The sequence below is a fragment of the Marmota flaviventris genome, chromosome 2 (genome assembly GCF_047511675.1).
Source record: "Marmota flaviventris isolate mMarFla1 chromosome 2, mMarFla1.hap1, whole genome shotgun sequence".
Taxonomy (NCBI): Eukaryota; Metazoa; Chordata; class Mammalia; order Rodentia; family Sciuridae; genus Marmota; species Marmota flaviventris.
The window spans coordinates 123,125,856-123,148,014 of NC_092499.1; the positions used below are offsets into that span (position 1 = coordinate 123,125,856).

At 47.9% G+C, this 22,159-nt stretch overlaps 1 protein-coding gene across 2 annotated transcripts; it reads right to left on the minus strand.

Annotated features, from left to right (window-relative positions):
• Positions 1-1,508: 1,508 nt before the first annotated feature.
• Positions 1,509-21,962, minus strand: Ctsh (cathepsin H). 2 transcript variants are annotated; one of them, XM_027923780.2, is made up of 12 exons: positions 21,942-21,962; positions 17,333-17,364; positions 16,557-16,662; positions 15,501-15,571; positions 14,714-14,818; positions 12,252-12,338; positions 11,347-11,402; positions 8,183-8,264; positions 6,911-6,979; positions 5,002-5,108; positions 2,942-3,067; positions 1,509-1,963 (listed from the first exon to the last, which is right to left on the minus strand). In XM_027923780.2, the coding sequence occupies exons 2-12, from the start codon at positions 17,339-17,341 to the stop codon at positions 1,888-1,890; spliced, it is 894 nt and encodes a 297-aa protein (XP_027779581.1). In that variant the 5' UTR covers positions 17,342-17,364; positions 21,942-21,962; the 3' UTR covers positions 1,509-1,887. The 2 variants fall into 2 exon arrangements, with proteins under 2 accessions (XP_027779581.1, XP_027779577.1); XM_027923776.2 differs by lacking the exon at positions 21,942-21,962 and adding an exon at positions 21,351-21,474.
• Between the last annotated feature and the right edge of the window lie 197 nt (positions 21,963-22,159).

Sequence of the window (22,159 nt, forward strand, 5' to 3'; positions counted from 1 at the left end):
GCTAAATTGCTGAGGCTGGGTTTGAACTCAAATCCTCCTGCCTCAGGCTCCTGAATTGCTGGAATTACAGGCATGTGTCACTGTGTCTGGGCCCAGTGAATCTATTCTTAACTGATATACTGTTTTAAGGGATGAGACCTAATATATTTTATTTTTTACTTTTTTGGGTACTGAGGATTGAACTCAGGGGCACTTGACCACTGAGCCAATCCAAGTCCTATTTTTTTGTATTTTAGTTAGAGACAGGGTCTCACTGAGTTCCTTAGTGCTTCGATTTTGCTGAGGCTGGCTTTGAACCTGTGATCCTCCTGCCTCAGCCTCCTGAGCCACTGAAACTTGATATATTTTAATATGAAAAAAATATATTTTTATTACTTATAAAATCTTAATTATCTTGGCATTTTTTCCTAGGTAAATATAAATCATTAATTTTTTTTGAGATTTTAGTTGGAAATGTACAAGCTTGTGTTTTATTTCTGGCAAAAATCAACTTATTTATCAGTACTGGGGACTGAGCCCACCCTTTATTTATTTATTTATCTATTTATTTTGAAATAAGGTCCCACTAAGGTATTTAGGACCTCACTACATTGTTGAGGCTGATTTTTAACTTGCAATCCTCCTGCCTCAGCCTCCAGAGTTACTGGGATTACAGGTGTGTGCCAGCATGCCTGCTAATCAGATTATTTAAATTAATGATTCTGCTGGGCCTCAAGCATGCCAGGCAAATGCTCTACCACTGAGCAGCATCTCCAGACCCACATGTGAATTTTCTAAGCCTTGTCATGCACATAACATTTTTTTCTTCCAAACAGTTTCAAAATTTTTGCTTTCCAGGAAGCCCAAGTAACACCAGGCTTCAGTTATTAAGAAAGACTATGAAATGCAAGACAAAGAGCTGAGGTATAGGTCTGTAGAACTTCACAGAAAAGGAAGAGGAGCATTCAGGCATGTTCAAAAGGGATTAGAGCTGGGTATGGTGGTGCATGCCTGTAATCCCAGAGACTTGGAGACTTAGGCAGGAGGATTGGATTAGAGGTCAGCCTCAGCAACTTAACAAGACCCTAAGCAACTTAGTGAGACCCTGTCTCAAAAATAAAAAAATTTTTAAAAAGGCTGGGGATGTGACTCAGTGGTTAAGAACCCCTGGGTTCAATCTCTGGTACCCCCAAAGAAAAAGGATTATTAAAGATGAAATGGGGCCCAGGGTCTTGAGGAGGGGTAGGAAACTGAGAGAAGGGAGGCCACACAGAGATGTACAGGCTTTCAGGCTGTCCTGGCTTTGCCAGACCCTGCCCCATTTCCTCCTCCCTCCCTCCTGAGGTGTAGGACAGTCAGCATTCCTAAATCTGCTCTTCTTCCTGCTCTGATGGACAGTATCACCGACATCCATACTATGTTTCCAGCCAGAGACCAGGGCACCCTGCTGATACCTCCCATCCTGGGAGACTGAGCCCTGAGAACCCAGTTTGAGAAGTGTCTGGTCCTGTATCAGCACAGGCCTTGGCTCAGGGAGGTGCTCACTCAATGTTTATTGAAAAAAGAATACAGAAAAGATAGTAGACTGAAGCGCTCTCTACATGTGGAAGTAGCCCCTCTTGAAAGAAAGAATATTCTCCATCCACATGGGTTTGAGTCAGTTAAAAACCACACCTAAGGCACATGGCTGGTGATGGTCATCACATCAAAAGATGTGAGTGGGCTTCTTGTGCAATGGAATTCTTCCTCCTTGTCTTTAGGTTTCCAGGCTCAGAACAGGAGTGAGGGTGAAAAATGGGGGCCTCTGGTGGATACCCCCAGAGCTTCCTCCAGGCAGGATTTCCAGCAAACAGCTGGGACACCAGTTCCTCTCCTTCTCCGCCAACCGTCTCCACAGCTTCCGCTGGCTCACACCTCAGGGATCGGGTAGGAGGCACAGGCAGCCAGACCACACATGTTCTTCCCACGCTCAATGAGGAAGTACCTGGGCAGAGAGAAAGATCTTTCTAGAATGTTCTGCCACTCACCAAGACCTGACTCCAGGGATTAAGCCCCCTGAATTTATTCATGAAACAGTGGCATTGGGCTTTTTTTATCAACAAGAAATTACTGATGTAACCTTGTGAAAAATTTCTTTTTCCCTCTCCTGGGTCACCAAATGATCTCATTTTCTTATTCTGTCCATATCCTACTTCTTCCCAGAATTGCCTGTTGGCCCCCTTCCTAGCCCTGGCTAGGCCTTCACATAGTTACTTCACATCACCAGGACTCCTTGATTGAGGTAAGGACAGAAACTCCTTTTCAGAGGAATCTGAAAGGAGACACAGAGTCACATCAACATGCACAGACACCCAGGCCTCCTGGCTCCAACATTTTTTCCTTGAAGTAGGGACTGTCAAGTTCAGGGGCAAATTGTTGTCCTGATTTCTCAAAGCTGGACCCTCCCAAAGGGTGGCTTGGTCCCAGCAGGGTTCAGGGTTCTAAGCTGTTATCCCAGCAGTGGTTACTACTGAGGCTCTACTGAGCCAACTGGATTCCTATTACCTGCGTTAGTAGCTGGGGTCCCAGGGGTAGAGGTCACATTCTCATGCTTCCCCCTGGCCTGGCTAGGGCTTGGCTGAACAGCTCCTTTCTTGAAGCTGTAATTTTCTTTTCTTTTCTTTTCCCTTCCTTCCTCCCTCCCTCCCTCCCTCCCTCCCTTCCTTCCTACCAATGAGTTACACCCTCAGCTCCCCTTTTTAAAATTTTTAATTTTGAGATAGGGTCTTGCTAACTTGCTGAGGCTGGCCTTGAACTTTCTCAATCCTTCTGCCTCAGCCTCTGAAGTTGCTGGTATTACAGGTGTGTGCCACTGTACCCAGCCTGGAAGCCATAACTTTGAGATGGAAGAGATACCCACAAGGTCCTCCAACCTGAGCAACGTGACCCCCACCCTGAACAATGGGACTGAGAAGCTACTTACCCATCCTTTCCCCAGTGGGAGCCCCAAGAATTCTTCACGATCCAGTAGGGTATCCCATTCTCTTCTCCATACCCAACAGCCAGTACTGCGTGGTTTACTTTATCTGGAGTCTTATGACAGGAAGTACTGGGAAGGAAATAAAAGAGAGTGGATACAATGGGAAGGACAGAAGCCACCGCGAGTCACACCCAAGCATAGCTCTCCCCGTGTGCTAGGGCCATGTTTCCCATGGGAGCCCATCAGGTGAGAATGACTTCTCTTCACAGTGAGAGGGAGTAGTTCTCAGTTCTTTCAGTCCTGCTGGTGCAAGGAGAGTCTTGGTGTGGCGCTGGCCCCTTTCCTCCAGTGTGACACCTTCTCTCCCACTAAAGAGGGAACAGTCCTCCTGCTGCACCTTTGGCAGCCAACAGTGTTGGACTAGAATTCAACACCATGCCGTTTTGCTACCAGTGCATTTATTTTAAAGCTTCCATGAGGAAATTCCAAGAATTCATGGGAAAGCTGCAGCGGTCACAGGTGGATTCTGCTAATGTGGAACTGAGGTTCGAGTACATATGGGCCAGGCCCCGGGCAGGTGCTGGGGTGCGAGCAGCAGGGTCCACCCTGCAGATGGGCAAAGAGGCTGCCTCTGAGCAGTGGACTATGGGCTGACAGTGCGGAGGATGACGGGAGCCCTAAAGAGGGGCTCCAGCTCAGTGAGGTGGGGAGCAGGGGGGCCAGGAAGGCCTCCCTGAGGAAGCAGGGAACACTCATGAAACTTCAAACCCTTCCATGTGGCTGGGGTGGGGGTTGCAGGGGGAGCCAGGGACAGGGAGGGAGATGTGACACACATGAATGTGGAGAAGAGAGAAGGGTCAGATTATAAGGGTCCCCACAGCTGGGCTAAGACACTGAGCAAAGGGAGGCGCTGGAGTGCTTAGAGTTGGCATGTCAGAAGGTGAACCCTGGCTCCAAGTGGAGGAAGGGCCAGCATGTGTGGGGGTGTGTGTGTGTGTCATGGTCAAGGACAAGCCAGTGAGGAGGCTGCTGGAAGGCGGGAAATGGTGGGCTGGGTGAGAGGAGATGGGAGGTGGATGGGAGGGGAGAGCCCAGAGGTGAGCAATGTTACAGGGACAGTGAGGACGACGGGAGGAGGGCTCACACGGCTCTGTCCTTCCTCCAGTGCAGCAGCAGGGACGGGGCCCCTGCTGACTGGATGGAGACCTGGGCAGGAAGGGGCCAGAAGAGAGATGCAGGCCGTGAGGTTTCCAAAGCCATCCAGGCTGAGGTGTGGGGGGAGCTGGGTGCGGGTCCAACAGTTCTCAGCAAATAGCTGGCCATGGAGCTACAGGGGCAGCTGAGAACTCAGAAGAGGGCTGACAGACAGCACTAACATTTTAGGGTGCCTGGAAAACGAGGGGACACGAAGGACTCTGGGGAGCAGGCAGGAGGTGGCTAGAGACACACACTGAACTCACTGCACAAAACAGGCAGGCTAAGAGGTGTGGGCAGGAGCAACCCTGCAAGAGAGATGCCAAGGGGCCTGGCTTTCCCGAGCTCAGGATTCTGGTGCTTGAGAGCAGTTACTTTCTTATCCCTGTTCTATGTCTTCAAATTTTCTTTCTTTTTTTAAATATATATTTTTTTTAGTTGTAGATGGATATAATATCTTTCTTTCTTTCTTTATTTTTATGTGGTCCTGAGGATCAAACTCAGCACTTCATACGTGCGAGGCAAGTGCTCTGCCTCTGAGCTGCAGCCCCAGCCCTGTCTTTACATTTCTGAATGTGAGGTTTTTAACTTTCTTCCATAGATGAGGCTACCTCTCTGAGTTAGTGAGCACTGGCCCTCACCAGCCATGTGTCAGGGATCCCTTCTGATCTCTTTTCTCTGAAAGTCTGTGGTCCCCGACCCTGAGAGCTGCATGGGGTCTAACCGAGGAAACATCAAATTCCCAGCAAGGCAGATGTCATGAAATGGTCTGACCAGGAGTCTGGGCTGAGCCCAAGGCCCCTGTGCCAGGAGTGAGGAGGCCCCCCAGTTTGCTCCACCAGCCTTCTTGGCTCCTGGACCCAGCTCACCTGGAGTAGACACCACTTTTATACATCATGAAATCTTCAGTCACCTCAAAAGCAAAGCTCACGGGGTTGTATAGGGCCACAGCCTCCACCATTGCCTCCTCATCATTCTGCGGACAGACAGAGGATTGAGAGAAAGACAGCATGGTCTCTGTCACCTCCCCACCCCACTTTCAAAATATGGCCCTCTGACACAAGGTAGGGGCAGGAGGTCCAGACCAATATACATGACCAGGAGGAAGGAAGAGGCAAAAATGCAGCCATCAAGGGGCAGCCCCCTCTGTCCAGCAGAACCTCGTCCCTGGGCCCTGCCTCTTGTGCAGATTGCCAGGTTCCTTTGGTTTTCTATTGGCTTACACTCCTTCCTCCCCCCAGCACGGGCTCCCCGTGGCCTCCCCTCCCTTTGCTGGCTGAGTCTGTCTGGTCTTCTCCCCCACAACACACAGGACACAGTGTGGACTTGCTCATCAGTCACTCCCAACTATTCACTGAGGCCAGGGGCTCTGAAGGCGGAGAGATGGGTGTGACATACCCAGGCCTCCCTGAAAGTCAACCGATGAATTTCTGCTGGTAGAACATAAGGTTCATAAACCCAGGAACAGATAAGACCCAGATCTGAACACCAGATCTGCCCACATCTTCATTCTTGTTCTATTTTCTTGTCTTTTTATTTTTTTGAGACACTAAGTTGTTGAAGCTGGCCTCAAACTTGCGATCCTTTTGCTTCAGCTTCCTGAGTCACTGGGATTACAGGTGTGCACCACCATGCCCTGAGAACTGGCTCTTTTCTGAAGACAGTAACATCCCTATCCTGGGGTATGGGTTGTATGTGGTCAAGGCAATGAGCCCTGGTTCTGGAATGACATGATCTCAAATCAAATCCAGTTTCCAATTCCTAGCTCTATGGGCTGTGGGCACATTACTTAAGGACTCTGAACCTCTGTTTCCTCATCTATAAAATGAAGATGAATAACAATACTCACCTTCTAGGGTTATTTTGACTTTAAAGGAGATAATGCATGTCTGGTTGTTGGGTACAGCACCTTTAAGTACTTCATAAATGTACACTGTCATTACTGCCTAGAGCTTGACACGTGTTTCAAATACATAGCTGCAGTTGTCATTACAAAGACATCACTTCTATGACCTGCATATATGTTTACTGGCACATGCCCCCACCCCTTAGGCTCTCATTTGTACAAATCATACCTGCCCACATCTATGAAGATATTTGATCACTCCTACACAATCCTCCCCTACTATATGCACCCTGGAGTCACGAGGGCCGTTCATTCACATTCAAGCATTTCTTGCAAAAGCAGGGCACAGCTGCATTTCTCAATCCACTGGAGGTGAGGTGTGACTGTGTAACTCATTTATTGCCATAATTGTCTACTCTCTTTCCGTCAGCCTGGGTCCTGCGGTGAGGTCAATAGGTCAGAATACAGTCCTGCCTATGCAAGGGACAGGTCACAGGAGTGAGACATACACTTTATGTAAGCCTTTCTGATTTGAGGCTGGTCATGACTGCAGCAGAACCTAGCTCATCCTGACTGACACACATTCATACTCCTCCTCAATCTCACACACACGTCCTGACATCACGCACATGGTCACACCCTCTTGTGCAAGGTGTGGATTATCGCTTGCATTTTACAGACAAGAAAACAGAACAAGAATGAAGATGTGGGCAGACCTGGTGTTCAGAACCTGAGCACCAGCCAGTCGGTGATTCCTTTTCCATCTTCCACCACGCTCTCAGCACAGTTGAGTTAGAGTCAATGATAACTCTTCCGTCAAAGTGACATACTGTCAGAGATGCTGCCCTCCTGGGCCCACTGGCCACCTACCACTGTGGAGACCAGCTTCATCAGAATATATTCCCCAATTGAGAGAAGAGCCCAGTACTCACAAGTGTAATGTTGGCTACATCCTTGACAAATGCAATGGCCTTTTCTGGACGGAACTTGCACTTACTGTCCTGTTCAGGGCAGAAAGGGGCACAGAATATAAGTTAGGAGAGCCCTGGTCCAAGGCTGAGACTCCAGCCTCCACATATGCAGTTTGATAACATTTACTATGTGTCCGAGGGCCTTGATGAGGGTGTCAGTTCAGTGAGAATTAGAGGTATAACTGTCCTCAAGGAATTCAGAGTCTATGGGCAGGAAATAGCCCTGTGCTGGCTGTGGGGCAGAGAGGGACACACACAGTGCTTGGTGGGACACCAGGGAGGAGCCTGAGCCAGCCCAAGGAAGATCACAGAGAAATGGAGGCTGAGTAAGAGGAGAGGGGAGGGACCCTCAGTCAGTCCAGGAAGCAGCTGACAAGAGGGAGCTGCAGAGCTAAGGTCACAGGATAGGGAAGAGCAGGACTGTAGGGAGAGCAGGACCTCCGTGGTTTAGAAACCAGCAAGTGGCTGGGCCTGAGCACAGGGTTTGTGAGGGGGAGGTAACAGGAGATAAGATTGGCTAGGGTGGGGGTGGGGAGGGCTCAAGGAGCCTCCTGAGAGTTCTGAACAAGGCAGGTGCATGTCAGAGCTGCGTCTGAGGCCCAAGGGGAGGCCAGCCCAGTGACCCCATGAAGGGAGACCAAGGTCTGAGTGGGCAGTGGGGACATGGCATGAAACAAGGAAGCCTAAGTGAGAAGGTCTGTGATGGCCAGCAGCAGAGTAGGCCAGACCCAGACAGGACCCCAGGTGGCCAGTAGGTTCTGAGGAGGCTGGTGCTGCTCCTCGCTGAGAGGGGAAGCAAAGGAGGGGCTGTGGGTTTGGAAGAAAGACAAAGGGCTTGGCTGTGGCCAGCTTGGGATGAGGTGATGGAGGGGGTGGCCCCTGGCGCGCACAGCAGAGCAATGTAGAAGTGGCCTAGGAGAGCATGGTGGTCAGTATGAGAGACCTCCTGTATGGACAGGAGGCAGGCCAGGAAAAAACAGGGCAGGCAGGGCGGTGTGCGGAAGGGTTCCTGAGGAGGATACTCAGGAAGCAGAGAGAGAGTGCCACAGGGGTGGGGGTGACAAGAGGCCAGAGGGGAGCGCAAAGGGCTCAGACATTCTGGATCACAGCAAGAGGTGGAATGATGGTGGAATGAAATGGCCATCATAACCCTAGGTACATGGGAGACAAGATGTGTCCTGACACAGGTAGGAACGGAGATGGGAGAAGACAGCTGGGGCTACCCGGAATTACCTTGCCCAAGTAGGGGTAGGTGTCTTCTCCCATGATGCCCTTGTTGTACAGGATGTACTCGAAGGCCTGGCTGGGGAGGCCCCTGCAAGAAGCACACACAGGTAAGCCCAGGTGGAGCCACCCTGATGGACAGAGGTGGGGCCTGCAGAGCGGGAGCTTGTGTGATATTCGCTGTGACCTGGCTCACTGGGTCTTGGTGAGTGTGCCCTGGTGGCAGAGGAGGTCTCCTGAGAGGTCAGCAATGTTGCCCTACTTGCCTTGGCATAAAGCTTAGCAAACTCAGGTGAGTCCACTGGAGGTCATGAGGAATGGGAAGTCTCTCAGGAAGACCTATGGGATCGCCCCAGTGCACCATCACCAAAAGCACACTGCCTAAGGGGCAGCCCTGTGAGGGGGTGGTCCGCACATGACTGCCTGACCCTTGAGTGATAGGTGTTATTTCCCTGATTCAGCTCAGAGAGGCTGAACACCTTGCCCAGGGTCACAAAGCTGGAGTTAGGCTTTGGTTCCAAAGGTGAATCCTTTCTTCATCATGCTACCTCCCAGAGAAAACAAAAAACTTAACTGCTGCCCAGCACTCCCCACTCTGATCCCTACTGTGTCTTCCTCTCCACAGCGTGTGCCACTGTGACCTGATCTATGACATGCTTACAGCCTGTCTGACCTGACCAGCTGAGTGTCAGCTCCAGTTCTGCAGAGTGTTGTACCCCTGTGCCTGGATACACAGTCGGGCTTGATGGTAGCTAGTGCATGGATGAAAGAAGAAAGTCCTGTCCCTTCAAAAAACAGGGCTGCAGCATGCCCAGGGTTCAGCGTGTTAGGGTGGTATGAAGTTGCCCAGTGGAAAGAGATCAAAATGAGACTGAGTATGATGGTACTGTAGCAGGCAGTGATGTCACACTTGACCCCTGCACTTGGCCAGGCATAGCCCTTTGCAGGAGGCTTGGTGTTAGCTGCTGCCAAAGCAGATAGTGGGGCAAGAGGTAAATGGATCAAGGACTTAGGAATAAGACCAGAGACCCCATGCCTATTAGAAGAAAAAGTAGGCCCAAATCTTCATCATGTTGGATTAGAGCCTGACTTCCTTAACAAGACTCTTAAAGCGCAAGAAATAATAAATGGGATGGATTCAAACTGAAAAGCTTCTTCTCAGCAAAAGAAACAATCAGTGAGATAAAGAGAAAGCCTACAAAATGGGAGCAAATTTTTACCATATGCACATCAGATAGAGCACTAATCTCTAGGATTCATAAAGAACTCAGAAAACTTTTTTTTTTTTTGAGAGGGAGAGAGAGAATTTTAATATTTATTTTTTAGTTATCGGCAGACACAACATCTTTGTTTTGTATGTGGTGCTGAGGATCGAACCCGGGCGGCACGCATGCCAGGCGAGTGTGCTACCGCTTGAGCCACATCCCCAGCCCCAAGAACTCAAAAATCTTAACACCAAAAAACCAAATAACCCAATCAATAAATGGGCCAAGGCACTGATCAGACACTTCTAAGAAGATGATACACAATCAATCAACAAATATATGAAAAAATGTTCAACATCTCTAGCAATTAGAGAAATGCAAATCAAAACTACTCTAAGGTTTCATGTCACGCCAGTCAGAATGGCAGCTATTAAGAATACAAACAACAATAAGTTTTGGAGAGGATGTGGGGGAAAGGCACACTCTTACATTGCTGGTGGGACTGCAACAAATCCAGAAAGCAGTATGGAGATTCCTTAGAAAACTTGTAATGGAACCACCATTTGACCTAGCTATCCCATTTCTCTGACTATACCCAAAGGATTTAAAATCAGCATACTACAGTAATGCAGCCACATCGATGTTTACAGCAGCTATTGAGCTAAAATGTGAAACCAACCTAGATGTCCTCCAATAGATGAATGCATAAAGAAACTGTGGTATATATACACAATGGAATATTACTCAGTATTGAAAAAGAATAAAATCATGGCACTTGCAGGTAAATGGATGGAGTTGGAGAATATCATGCTAAGCGAAGTAAACCAATGCCAAAAAACCAAAGGCCGAATGTTTTCTCTGATAAAGTGGATGCTGATCCATAATGGGGGTGGGGGTGGGAGTATGGGAGGAATGGAGGAGCTTTGGATAAGGTAAAGGAGGGGGAGGAGAAGGGAGGGGGCATGGGAGAAGGAAAGATGGTAGAATGAAATGGCCATCATTACCCTAGATACATGTATGAAGACACAAATGGTGTGACTGTACTTTGTGAACAACCAGATAAATGAAAAATTATGCTCCATATGTGTACTATGAATTGAAATGCATTCTGCTGTCACATATAACAAATTAGAATAAATAAATTGATTAATTAAAAAAATGTGTTCCCATAGGGAAAGAAGTGCCAATGTGGTGGGGCTGAGGCCTGAAGGGGGATGCACCATGGGTGGGCAGGCAGATGGGCAGGCAGTCTGGGTTGGGAGTTTCCCTAGGGGCCCCCAAGGGCCTGGCTTTACGCATATTATGTTCTGGGAAAGCTGAACAATCCCACATAAATATCTCAGAGCATAACACAGTGCAGAAAGAGATGAAGCTGAGAGTCATTGTAGAAATGGGAGGAAATTCCTAACAACCTGATGTAGGGATGGGCCAGGAAAGCAGGCCCAGTGGAGGTACAGCTTCCTGCATGGACACATTGCCCTGGTGAGCAAAGCTCCCTCACAGGCCAGTGAGCTAGGGCATCTAGCACTTCAGAGGACCTATCTAAAGGCTAAACAGCTGTTGGTGTATGGATTTCCTTTTTGGAGGATGATGTATAACAATATTTTTCTCACTCTTATAAATCCTTTGGCCACTTGCCCAGGAGGCTTTTGTGACTAGTGAGGCTGACTGTGCTCTGGAGAGAGCCATGATATTCTCCAACTCCATCCATTTACCTGCAAATGCCATGATTTTATTCTCTTTCAATACTGAGTAACTTGGTGGAGAGAGGATGGATTTCAGAACTAGACAGGCCTGGGCTCCGATTGTAGCTCTGCCCAGACTGGCTGTGAGATCCTGGCAGTGTAAGGTGTCCTCACTGCATGACAGACGGGGTTGTCTGACACGGGGACGGCACATGCTAGATTTGATAGCAGTGATCAGTGGGAGCTGAGAAGGGGTTCCAGGCCCTCCTGGTTGAGGACTTACCCTTGGCAGCCATGATTGTTGAAATTCTGGGCACAGTCCACCAGCTGCTGCTCTGCCTACAGAAAGGAGCACAAATCCAGTGAGTCCAAGGCCAAGAGGCTATGGAGGCTTTGGCATGAGGTGCCAGGTCTCCTGATCCTTGTCCAATTGGCACTGTGTCAAGATGACCAGATTACAAACTCCCCAAGGGCAGGACAATCTCTGCAATGTCAGCTCAGCAGGTGGCACATGTCAGGAGGGGCTCAGGAGCTGCCTGGCATCAAGTAGGCAAGTGAGAGGCAGTGAGCAGGCATTGCATGGCCCAAGGCCCTGCTCTGCAGGCATGCACACAGTGGGATCACAGGGGCTCTTGGGGGAGGGTGCTGGGGGAGGGGGGAAGAGCCAGTCAGAGACCCAGCCCCACCTTTCCTTGACCTGGGCCTTCATGCCTCGATGGTCTCACCCTACACTTTCCCTCTTCCCCATACAGAGGGGGGGACTGGGACAGTTTCCTCAGAGCCTATCACCTCTCACTGTTTGTGGTCAAGGGATAGATATGTTGGTTGTTGCTCTTCCCACTTAAGACAACAGAGGCAGCTTAGGAAGGCATAAAGCTCCTACAGGACTGTCTCCCAGGCAGGCTCTGCTTTTCTAAGCCTATCTTTGGTGAAAGGCCCCAGACTGTCAAAGTGAGGAACCTGAGGAACACACAGAACCACCCAGGAGTGAGCCTGCCACAGTTCCCTCAATAAGCCTCATTCTTTCCAGGAAAAGTATTATTTGAAATTCTCATATCAAATGTCCACAGGCTGGAACACCTGAGGTCCAACTGAAATAGCTCTGAAGGAGGCTGAAGGCCCAGGCACGGCCTCCAGCCCAGGCTGGGGGCGTCCTCCATAGGACTTAGCCCAAGGCTGACTTCTTACCAAAGACAGCATCTTCCCACTGGCGATGGCCACCGCAGACTCCAGGGCCCCTGTGGTGGAGAAAGTCCAGCAACTGCCACAGGCACCCTAGAGAGGCCAAAGAGGGCAGAGGAAGTCAGCAACTGGAATACCACAAGAAGGCCCTGCTTCCTCCACTCACCCCTGTGAAATGCCCCAGGCCCCGAATGCCTTTGTAGTTTACAGAGCCCTGCTCCAGGTTTGTCCAGCCTGAGCCTCAGAAGTCCTGAGAGGCAACCAAGTCTCATGGAGAAGCAGCAGTTCTGACTGGCACCAGCAGACTCTCAGTCTGGGCCACTCCTCTTGTTGATCCATCCCTGCCATCTTCCAGGGCTGGGAGCCCCTTCCTGACCCCACTCTACAGACTTCTGGCTTTCCTACTTTTGGAGTCTTTTGCTGGCTCCTCTTCTCCATACTGTTTCCCAACAAAGGGAGTCACTAAAGTTCTGTTTCTAGAACCTTCACCTATTCACCACCAATCTCATTCCACCTAACAACAGTTTCCTAAACTGTAGCTTCAGCCTCGACCTTTATCTAGGCCTACAGATCAAAATGACTTCCAGATAGACCTACCGGGGTGCTCCTGACATCTTAGGCAGGCTCTGGGGATCCTGCCCTATGCATCACTCACGTCGTCTTCTGCCACATTCATTGCTGCACCCCCAGGATGACTTGAGGGTTGGCTGTCTGCACTAGTGCTGGGCTGCTTGGTTCAGATCATAGTTCTGCCTCACACTAGCTGTGTAAGCCAGGCCAGTGACTTCCCCCACAGAACCTGTTTCTTCATTTGTAAAATGGAAGGTGCTAGATAAGGTCATGCAGCTACCCATATGGACTTAATAATGTTCATGGCGGTTATTATTTTCCTCTCAGGCTCATTTTTGTCTCTTCCTCTTCTTATTGGTTCTATGTTTCACATCCTACTTATGAAATGTCTCTTAAACTCCCTTCCTCCTGTCCATGTCATTGCCCCAATTTGGTCCTCATGACCTGTCTCCCTGGAAAGAGCTGTCACACTGGCCTCCCCCTCTAGTCTCATCCTCTCAGAGCTTTCCTTACACAGGAAGAGCTGGTCAGAGTGTCCTTGAGATGTTCAAAGAGGCGGGTTTGGACACACTGGGGGTGACCTTGTTCACTGCTGAAGGAGACACAGTAGGGCTGGATTAAGCCCAGAGGCCTGGTTTTGAATTGTCTCTCACTTATCTTGGACCTTGAACAAGCCACCCTCCCGCTCAGTTTCCTTCTCTGTAAAGTGACAGAGAAGGGGGCTGCTGAGCTAACAACAATGCTGTAGCTGCTGTTTGGAATGACCTTGTTCCTGCCCCCTTAACCTGTGCCTGGAGGCCCAGGATCTGCTGATAGGAAGAATTTGAATATTCTTAGTGGACCTCCCCTTCCATCTGCCCAAATGGTGAGCAGGTGTAGGTTTCCACACCAAATACTTGTTGTTCTGAATTGTCCTGAGGTTCTCCAGAGGTCTTGGAGAAAGAGCTGCCTCTGGGTCATGAAGCTGAAGGCAGGCTTTTTTCTACTGCAGGCTGGGAGGGGAGATTTGTTTTGGCTTGCAGGGGGCTGGTTTAAACAACCAGTTCACTTGGCAGGCTGCAGGACATGGTGAGCTTGGGAGGATGTGGAGTTGCTCCACATGATAGATTTGGAAAGTGAAAAACATTTCCCTTAGTAAGTTTCAGTGGAAAGTCAAGAGTTGCCTGAAAGAAAGACTTAACCTTGTATTTCCTGGAATCGAGGAGTTAGCACTCCTCTGAAGAGGGCCACTGCCCTGCTACTTTGAGGGGAAGGGCCTGGATAGGCAGACAGCAGAGGAGAGTTGGGCTGGGACTCCAGAAGAGAGCATGTGCAAGTTGGGGGAAGGGAGGGGGCATGCGCAGCCCAGTCCACTGTGCCCCAGGTGATGCTCTGCCCCACAGAAAGGCCACCTCTGCTGTGGCCAGAGAACACCCAGGAAATGCTGGGTTTCATTCAGCTCACTGATCACCTGGAACCACTCAAAAGAGACAGGCATTCAGGGGAGGGCCTGCAGCCTGGTGCCTTGAGGAATAGCTGCAGAACAGGAGGAGAAGATACATGGTGGTAGGAATGGAGTCATGATGTCCAATCTCTGCTGGGCACAGGGAACAAAACGTTTTGAGTGATTCCAAAGGACAGACCTGGGACCCACAGGGGAGTGTGTGTTGCGCACGTGCGCTCGCATGTGTGGGAGTAAACGTTAGCCCAATGAAGGAACATTTTCACCCTCCAGAGCAGCTCACATGAGTAACAACCTCCCTAGCCTTGCAGAGGAACAGACCTGGAGAGATGGTGAGGAAAAAGTAGAGGTGGGAATAAGCTTGAGTGGTTTTGTGGTTTCTCTGAGTTTTCCTTCCAGGAATATTGTCTATGAATGTGGCTTTTTTTGGGGGAAGGTTGGGGATTGCCATGCACACCTGATTTTTCACCGGTGAGACAAAATTTCCTTTTTTCCGCCAGTCCATAGAGGTTGGGTAGGGGCCAGTACCCCGAAGGTAATTACTTTTGGTGGCTGAGCAATTCTGGAACAAACAAATACATTATATTCAGGTCAAAAAAAAATCCCTTTTTTAAAATGAAATCATCAAGACAAGTAAGAAAGGCTATCACTGTGAGAACTGTCCCTCCCCTGTCTACAGGTACCAAATGCTGAATGATATGTTCACTCTAGAGCCCAGGTTTGAGGAATTAGGAAAGGGTAGCAGATTTAGCAAATAAAAATATACCTTAACTCATTCAATTTGAATACCAGGTATAAAATTAGTTTCCCTTAATATCTTGTAAGTATGTTCCTTACAATATTTAGAATATACTAAGGGCTCACCTTGCTAAGGTGAGGTCAGAGATAAACCCTCTAGCTTCCTCAAAAAATATTGGGATGCCCCCAGCAATGGCTTAGGGGTGGACTGAATCTAGCTGGAAGCAGAACGGGTTAAAAACTTATTCCAAAGGTTTGAATGAAAAGATTTGCCAGGTGTGGTGGTGCATGCTACCCAGCTGACTCAGGAGGCTGAGGCAGGAGGATCACAAGTTGAAGGCCAGCCTCAGCAACTTAGTGAGTTCCTGTCTCAAAACTAAAAATAAAAAGGGCTGGGGATATAGCTCAGTGGTAGTGTGGCCCTGAGTTCAATCCCCAGTACCACTGGGGGTGGGGGGAGAAGGAAAGAAAGAAATCAAGATTTGTTTGCAATGAATTATACCTACCTGCGGCTCTGACCAAAGATATTTTTGTTTTATCTCAGCAAAGCTCATGTCTGAAAATTGGTTCAGTGCCACTGAAAAAGAGAGGGAAAATCAAAACCAAACCAAAACAAAACAAACAAACAAAAAAAAAAAAAAAAAAAGAAATCAACCAAAATGAAGTAGAAAAACTTAGCGAGTCATTACTAAAGACACAAAAAATAAAGAAACTTCTTCACTTAAGTCCTTCAAAATTTTAAATTTAATATGATCCAATAAATTAAGGTCAATGTTCCCTGTGCTTCAGAACCACTGGGGGAGCTTTACAACAGTATAGGTGTCTGGGCTGCACCCCAGAGATGCTGATGGATGCAGCTGGTCTAGGCCGGGGCCTGGGCACCCACGTTTTTAGACAGCCCACAGGTGAGTATGATGGAGAACCACTACACCTGTGCAAATGCTCCCCCACCTGTGCCACAAGCAGTCTTCATAGCAGCCCAGGGAGGGGCGCATGGTCATCTGTACTGACAGCTCATGTTCAGCATCAGCCCCCAACCCACTGCAAAGTCACACGCTAGTACGGGACGGCTCCTGAGCCCAATATGGCTGAACTGCCACCATTTCTCAGAACCCCAGTAAAACTATCTGAATGTGTGTGCATTTCTAGTGATACAAATATGTAGTGAAGGGGGATGTCCCCAAAGGCGGCCCATGAGCTCAGAGCATTCTCTGAGAGACACTGCCCCTGACAGCTCTGGGTCTCTGGGATGGACCCTCAGATGGCAGGAATAGAGCAGAGGCTTCTTCTCTAGAGTCTCCTGTAAATGTCACACCACCTAGAGGGTACTAGCATTTCCCTAAATTTACAACTCTGTGTTTCATACACAATAACAGTAAAGTCACAGTCTCAGGCTGGCCAAGGTTGGCCTCAGGGCCTGGGTATCAGCTCCCCACATCACCTCATCATACCCTCTAATGGCTATTATCAGCCTGTGTCACAAATGCTTTCTTTCCAGATCTGAGATGCTCCCTCCCCAGCCTCCCTCTGGAGAAGCCTGAAGGAAAGGCACCCCACAGTACTTTTAAATGTGTGGTTCCTATTGTTGTGGGCGTCGATCTTCCTCCAGTTGCTGACAAATGTCTGCAGCCTGTGGTGGTACTCCTCTGAGCTGTATTTCTTTTGGTGCTAAAAACAAAACAAAACAAAAACAAACAAAAAACATTAACAATAAGTCATGGAAACAGGATGCATGAAGGAGATTTCTTGTTTTCTGAAAGGAGGAATGGAGGTTTTCTTTCTGCCAAGATTCTCAGGACAAATCTTGTGTCAATGGGTGGCACTGGGTCTCTACTATCAAAATCAGTAAGTTACAAAGCGGCCTCCTGCCTCCAGAGATCTGTGGCCAAAATGAAGATCAAGTAGTTGCTTGAAAGTCAGCCAAGAATCCAAAAGGCTCTGATGAAGGGATCTGCCAAGTGCAGGTCACCCCCGGACACCAGGACTGGTAGTGAGTCAAGCTGATGGCAAAAATCATCATTTTTCAAAAGTTTATACACTAGTATTCTCCACCTGATTTTGCAGCCACTGTGCAAGGTGCTCTGAATACAAAAAAATGGAAGTGAATTTCAAGGTTTGAAAGGCTGCCAGCCATGTCTGTGACTGGGGACCATTGTTTGGAAGGATTTTACTTAATTGCATCTTTGCTAGTATTCAGCCAATCTGAACTCTGGAAAGACCCAGGGTGGGTTGAATGTGGAAAATCCCTTTTTATCGTTTCAAATCTGGTACAATTTGGTTTAATAACAGGAAACTTTGTGAAATGAAAAACTTTAGAAAGAAGAAGTTGGGCACTGACCTGTACCATCCATGACTTAAAATGAAACTTCTCTGTAAAAGGAAAAAAAAAAAAGATTAGGTCTGGGCCTCTTGGTAATGTTGAGTTTAGAGCCAACTAAAACATTTTAGAGCTGATTTGCATTTTAGAAAACTATGCTACATTTAAAATACCAAAGGTGATATGATCTAATGCTGAATCCAAAAGGAACTCAAACTCTTTCTGCTTTGTATCCCAAATTAATTTTTTTTCTTTTCTCCTTTTTTTTTCAGTGCTGTGGAAGAATCTCAGGGCTTCACATATGCTGGGCAAGTATTCCACCAGAGTTACATCTCCAGACTCCCAAATTAAATTTGAAAAACAATATACTTTATTATTTTTTTTGTTAAAATGAAGATTATGCTATATTTTATTTTCAGAGAAGGAAATACTCAATGGCTAGCTTTCTAAAATAAATATATAAATTTAATGTAATTACAAGTAATGTTCCAGCATTATTTTTCACTTTATGAGTTGATGCTAAAATTCATACAAAGAATACATGGTCAAGTATATCCAGACTTTATTATTTTTTTAAAATGTAGCTGGGGATGGCACCTAGGCCTCGCCCATGCTAAGTACTCCACTAAATTTCCCCCCAAATGATATACTTTTAATCATTGTTTATTTTTAATCACTGATAAACTTTTAATCATTGACACAGTTAAAAATCAGGATAGTGTTTATCCTGGGTGGACTGTGAGCTATTTCTTATCGTGCCGGCAATGTTTGGCAACGTTCTATTGCTTCATCAGAGTGCAGGTCATGCAAGATGTCTCAATTGTGAAAACGCATGCTTAATGATTTGTGCACTTTTCTGTATGATATTATATTTCAATAAGAAGTTAATTAAAAACCTATATGCCCAAAGGGTCAGCACATGCTTTCTCAAGGGGGATAGACAGGAAATATTTTAGGCTTTGCAATCCATAAGGTCTCTGTCACAACTATTTATCTCATCTTTGTACCTTAAAAGAAGCCATAGGCAATGGGAAAATTAATGGGTCTAAAAAACTTTACAAAACAATAAAATATATAGTTTCACAGGAGGTGGGGATATAGCTCAGTGGTAGAGTGCTTGCTTGCCTAGCATGCATGTGGCCTTGGGTTCAATCCTCAGTACTGCAAAAAAGGGAAGAAAAAAACAACATCATTCTTTTAAAGCTAGCCAATAAAACCCATATGCCTTGGGAGTTTGCTACTTACCATCAATGATATAAACAAACTTTTCTATAAGAATTGGATATTTTACATAGTTTCTTTTTCTCATTGAATATCTATCTTTTCACCTCACAGTATTTTACCCTAAAGGAACATTTTTTATTTTGAGTACTTTTTATATTTGAGTATCCTATTTTGCAACAACAAAAAATATCAATTTAATTTTTTTATTTCCTGAATATTATAAAAAATTTATTCTTGATTGAATAATCATAGGGATTATGAGTACCCCAACTGATTAAACTTTCAAATATATTATACATTGTGAAAAGTAATTGTTAAACCTAAAATGTAAAAAAATCTTTTGGAAATGTATTTCTTAATGAGATAAACTTTCATTACTTCTTCCTCCTCATGGATTAAATATTTGTGATTAAGCATTATCTACTGCTTGAGACAGGGTTCAACATTAATTCTGGTCTCATTATTTTTGAAGTCAAAGGGATGGAAAGTCCTGATCAAATAAGCAGCTGGGAAAGAAAGGCAGTTTTCAGAGCAATGTCCAATTCAATTCTTTGCCTGGTCCTAGGTCCCAGGACCCAAATCATGAGGTCAGCAATACCTCAGGGGAATCCTCCCTTCTTCATTTCAGTTTCCTTGAGAAATGAAGAACACCAAACTTGAAAGATTTGTGACCATTTGTCTTTTTGTTTGCTACATCCAAGGGTTGGGCTTCAGGATAAATGCCTTTAGATGCTTTTCTTCAATTTTTGCAAAGGAGACATCTGGAAGTAAAGGGTCTGGAAACTGACTCCTAGAAACTGAATCCATCTGTGTTGATATCACTTGAAACAGCCTCTGTGTTCCCCTAGGAATTCACACCCCAGTTTGAAGGTCAGTGCTGCACAGCATTTAGATTTCTCTCTGTGGATTCCAGAGCTATTCCAGAAACCACTGTCCCTGAGGAAAAAAATGCATATTTCCCCACACATGTCCTGCTTAGGGTTTCAGGGATCTACATCCTGGTTATGGGCTCTGCTTGCAGTTGGGGCCTTCAGAGAAAACAGAGCTCAATTCAGGACCCCCATCTGCAGCAGGATGGAGTTCAGATTACTGACCTGTGCCTCAGGCAGATTTCAAAAGTAACTAGCAGGTGTGAAAAACCCCTAGGCTACTTTTCATTCTTAGGAAGTCAAGAGAAGAAAATGCAGAACCTTAAGACAGGGCCAGAAAGATCAGCTGATAACCATGTCTCAATTTCACACAGATCCATTCCAACTCCCTTACCACTTTTCAAACAAGTATCATTATATGTGTCCTGCCTGGGAAGGATCCTCAGCAGGAGTCAGGAAATCACAGCTTGCCACCTGTTTTTGTAAGCCCAGGAGTTTCAATGGCTTTTTATACTTTTAACCTGTTGATGAGGGTAGGGGAAGAATAGTAATATTTTGTACCATCTGAAGTTTTTTTTTTTAATCTTTTGAATTTTTAAATTTGTTCTTTTAAGTATACAGGACAATAGAATGTATTTGACATATTATACATACATAGAGTATAACTTCCCATTCTTGTGGTTGTACATGGTGTGGAGTTTCACTGGTCATGTATTCATATAAAAACATAGGAAAGTTATGTCCGATTCATTCTGTCTTTCTTATTCCCCTCCCCCTCCCTTCCCTTCATTCCCCTTTGTCTCATCCAATGAACTTCTATTCTTTCCTCCAGCACCTGAAAATCTTTTGAAATTCGAAGCTCAGCGTCCATAAATGTTTATTAGAGCATGATTATGCTCACTCATTTACATTCTGTATGTGGCTGCTTTTGGCCTAGAACGGCAGAGTTAAATGGTTGTTACAGAGACCAAATGACCCACAAAGCTAAAATATTTACTAGCTGGTCTTTCACAGAAAAAGTGTGCCAAGCCCTGCTTGAGAGTTAACTGCTTTTCTGTGCCAGCACTCCTCTACACAGGCCGCCTGCCAAAGAAAACCAAAGCCCTCTGCAGGGAAGCAGCTGGGTTTCCCTTAGGTGAGGACTGACCTGGAGCTGTGTGCCCGCTTGAGCTTCCACTTATAAATAGGCAGGAAGGAATGAGGAGATTCTGACCAGGCAAGATTGAGCCTGGGTGATCTTTGTCCCATTCCCAAGCTGGTCCTTGGCTACTCTTCTCTGTCCCAGGGTGAAGGGGGCAGGTGGGTTTGTAAGCTCAGAGCCTGTGGACTGAGGCTGGGGCCAAGGGCAGCAGGGAAGGAGGGGGGCTAAAAGGAGGGGTGCAAGAGCAGCAGGATGCTGGTACAGTCGCAGCCCACCAGACACCATAGGATTAGGGGTTAAAACTGCTATTGGACTAGGTGCTGCTGTAGCAGGAGTCACACCTCCACACAGCCCATTCCAACCCATTTTACAGATGAACTTTCAAGGCACCTTTGGGGATCCCCTATGTCTATGGGAAAGCCGCTAGAAAAGGCTGGAAAACCCCGCTTGCCTGTGGCAGGAGCACTTCAGAGTCCTCTGTGTCCCCAGCTGCCCGCGTTGGCGGTTGGAGGGCAGAAAGGTTGCGGGCTTCTTTGGTATTCTAGGCTTTGACGCCGCCTGGGCAAGGGGGACCCTGGCCACACAGCCCATCTGTTCCTTTGGTCATGGAAGACACCCACCCTCCGAGACCACCCGTCTCCCGCCCTGCGGGAGGCCACCCATTCACCCCTCCCTAATCCCAACACGCACAGCCTGAACCTGGGCCCTGGGGAACGCCCAGTGCCCCACCGCCCCCAAGTTCTGCGAGTTCTCCGGAGCGCGGAGTCTGGGACCCTCCAGCCCCTCGTCCGCGGCCCGGGCATACCTAAAGCGTTCACGGACAGCGCGGCGGCAGCGCGGGCAGGGGCGCCCAGGAGCCAAGCCCAGGCGCAGAGCAGCGGCAGCACGGCCCTCATCGCGGCGGCGCGGCGCGGCTGTGGCTCCAGGCCCCGGAGGTGGCGGCCAGGGCTAAGGTCCCGGAGGCGGCGGGGCGGGGCGAGGCGGCGGGCGGGGCGGCACCGCAGGACCCAGTCCCGCGGCCGGCTCGCGGGAGGCGGGGCCACGTCCACCCCTGGCGGACCCGCGGCCACTCCTTCCCACCCTTCCCACCATCCGGGCCACTGCGCTCCCCTCTCCTTTTCTCTGGAGGGAAGGGCGGATTGGACAGCCCCTCCTGGAGGGGTCCCTGCTCTGCCCAGCTGGGCTGGCACCGACTGGCGAGGGTGGCTCTCGAAGGACGGAGGCCTTAGCCAGACCTCTCCATCTCCCTGCCGGTTCCCCGTCCTACAACCCCGTCTCCCTGCCGGTGCCCACCTCCAGAGCGCCCGTCTGTCAGTCACCACATTCTCCAGACTACACCCCCCTCCCGCGCCCGCACACCCTTCTTGGAATAAACTTAACAACCAGAGGAACTAACCCAAGCTCTGTGGTTGTCCTTCCACTCACGTCCAACAGGCGTTTTCTTCTTTTCTGCTGAGGAAGTCACATCCATGGCTATAGGATCATTTTCTTTATTTTGCAAAACAGAAGAAAGGAGGAAGCTGATATGTAAGAGTCTGCATGTGAAATAGGATGGGGACACTTCAAAATAAGGAACGCTCACTGTTTGCTTTGTGGGGGAGGGGAGGTCAGGGT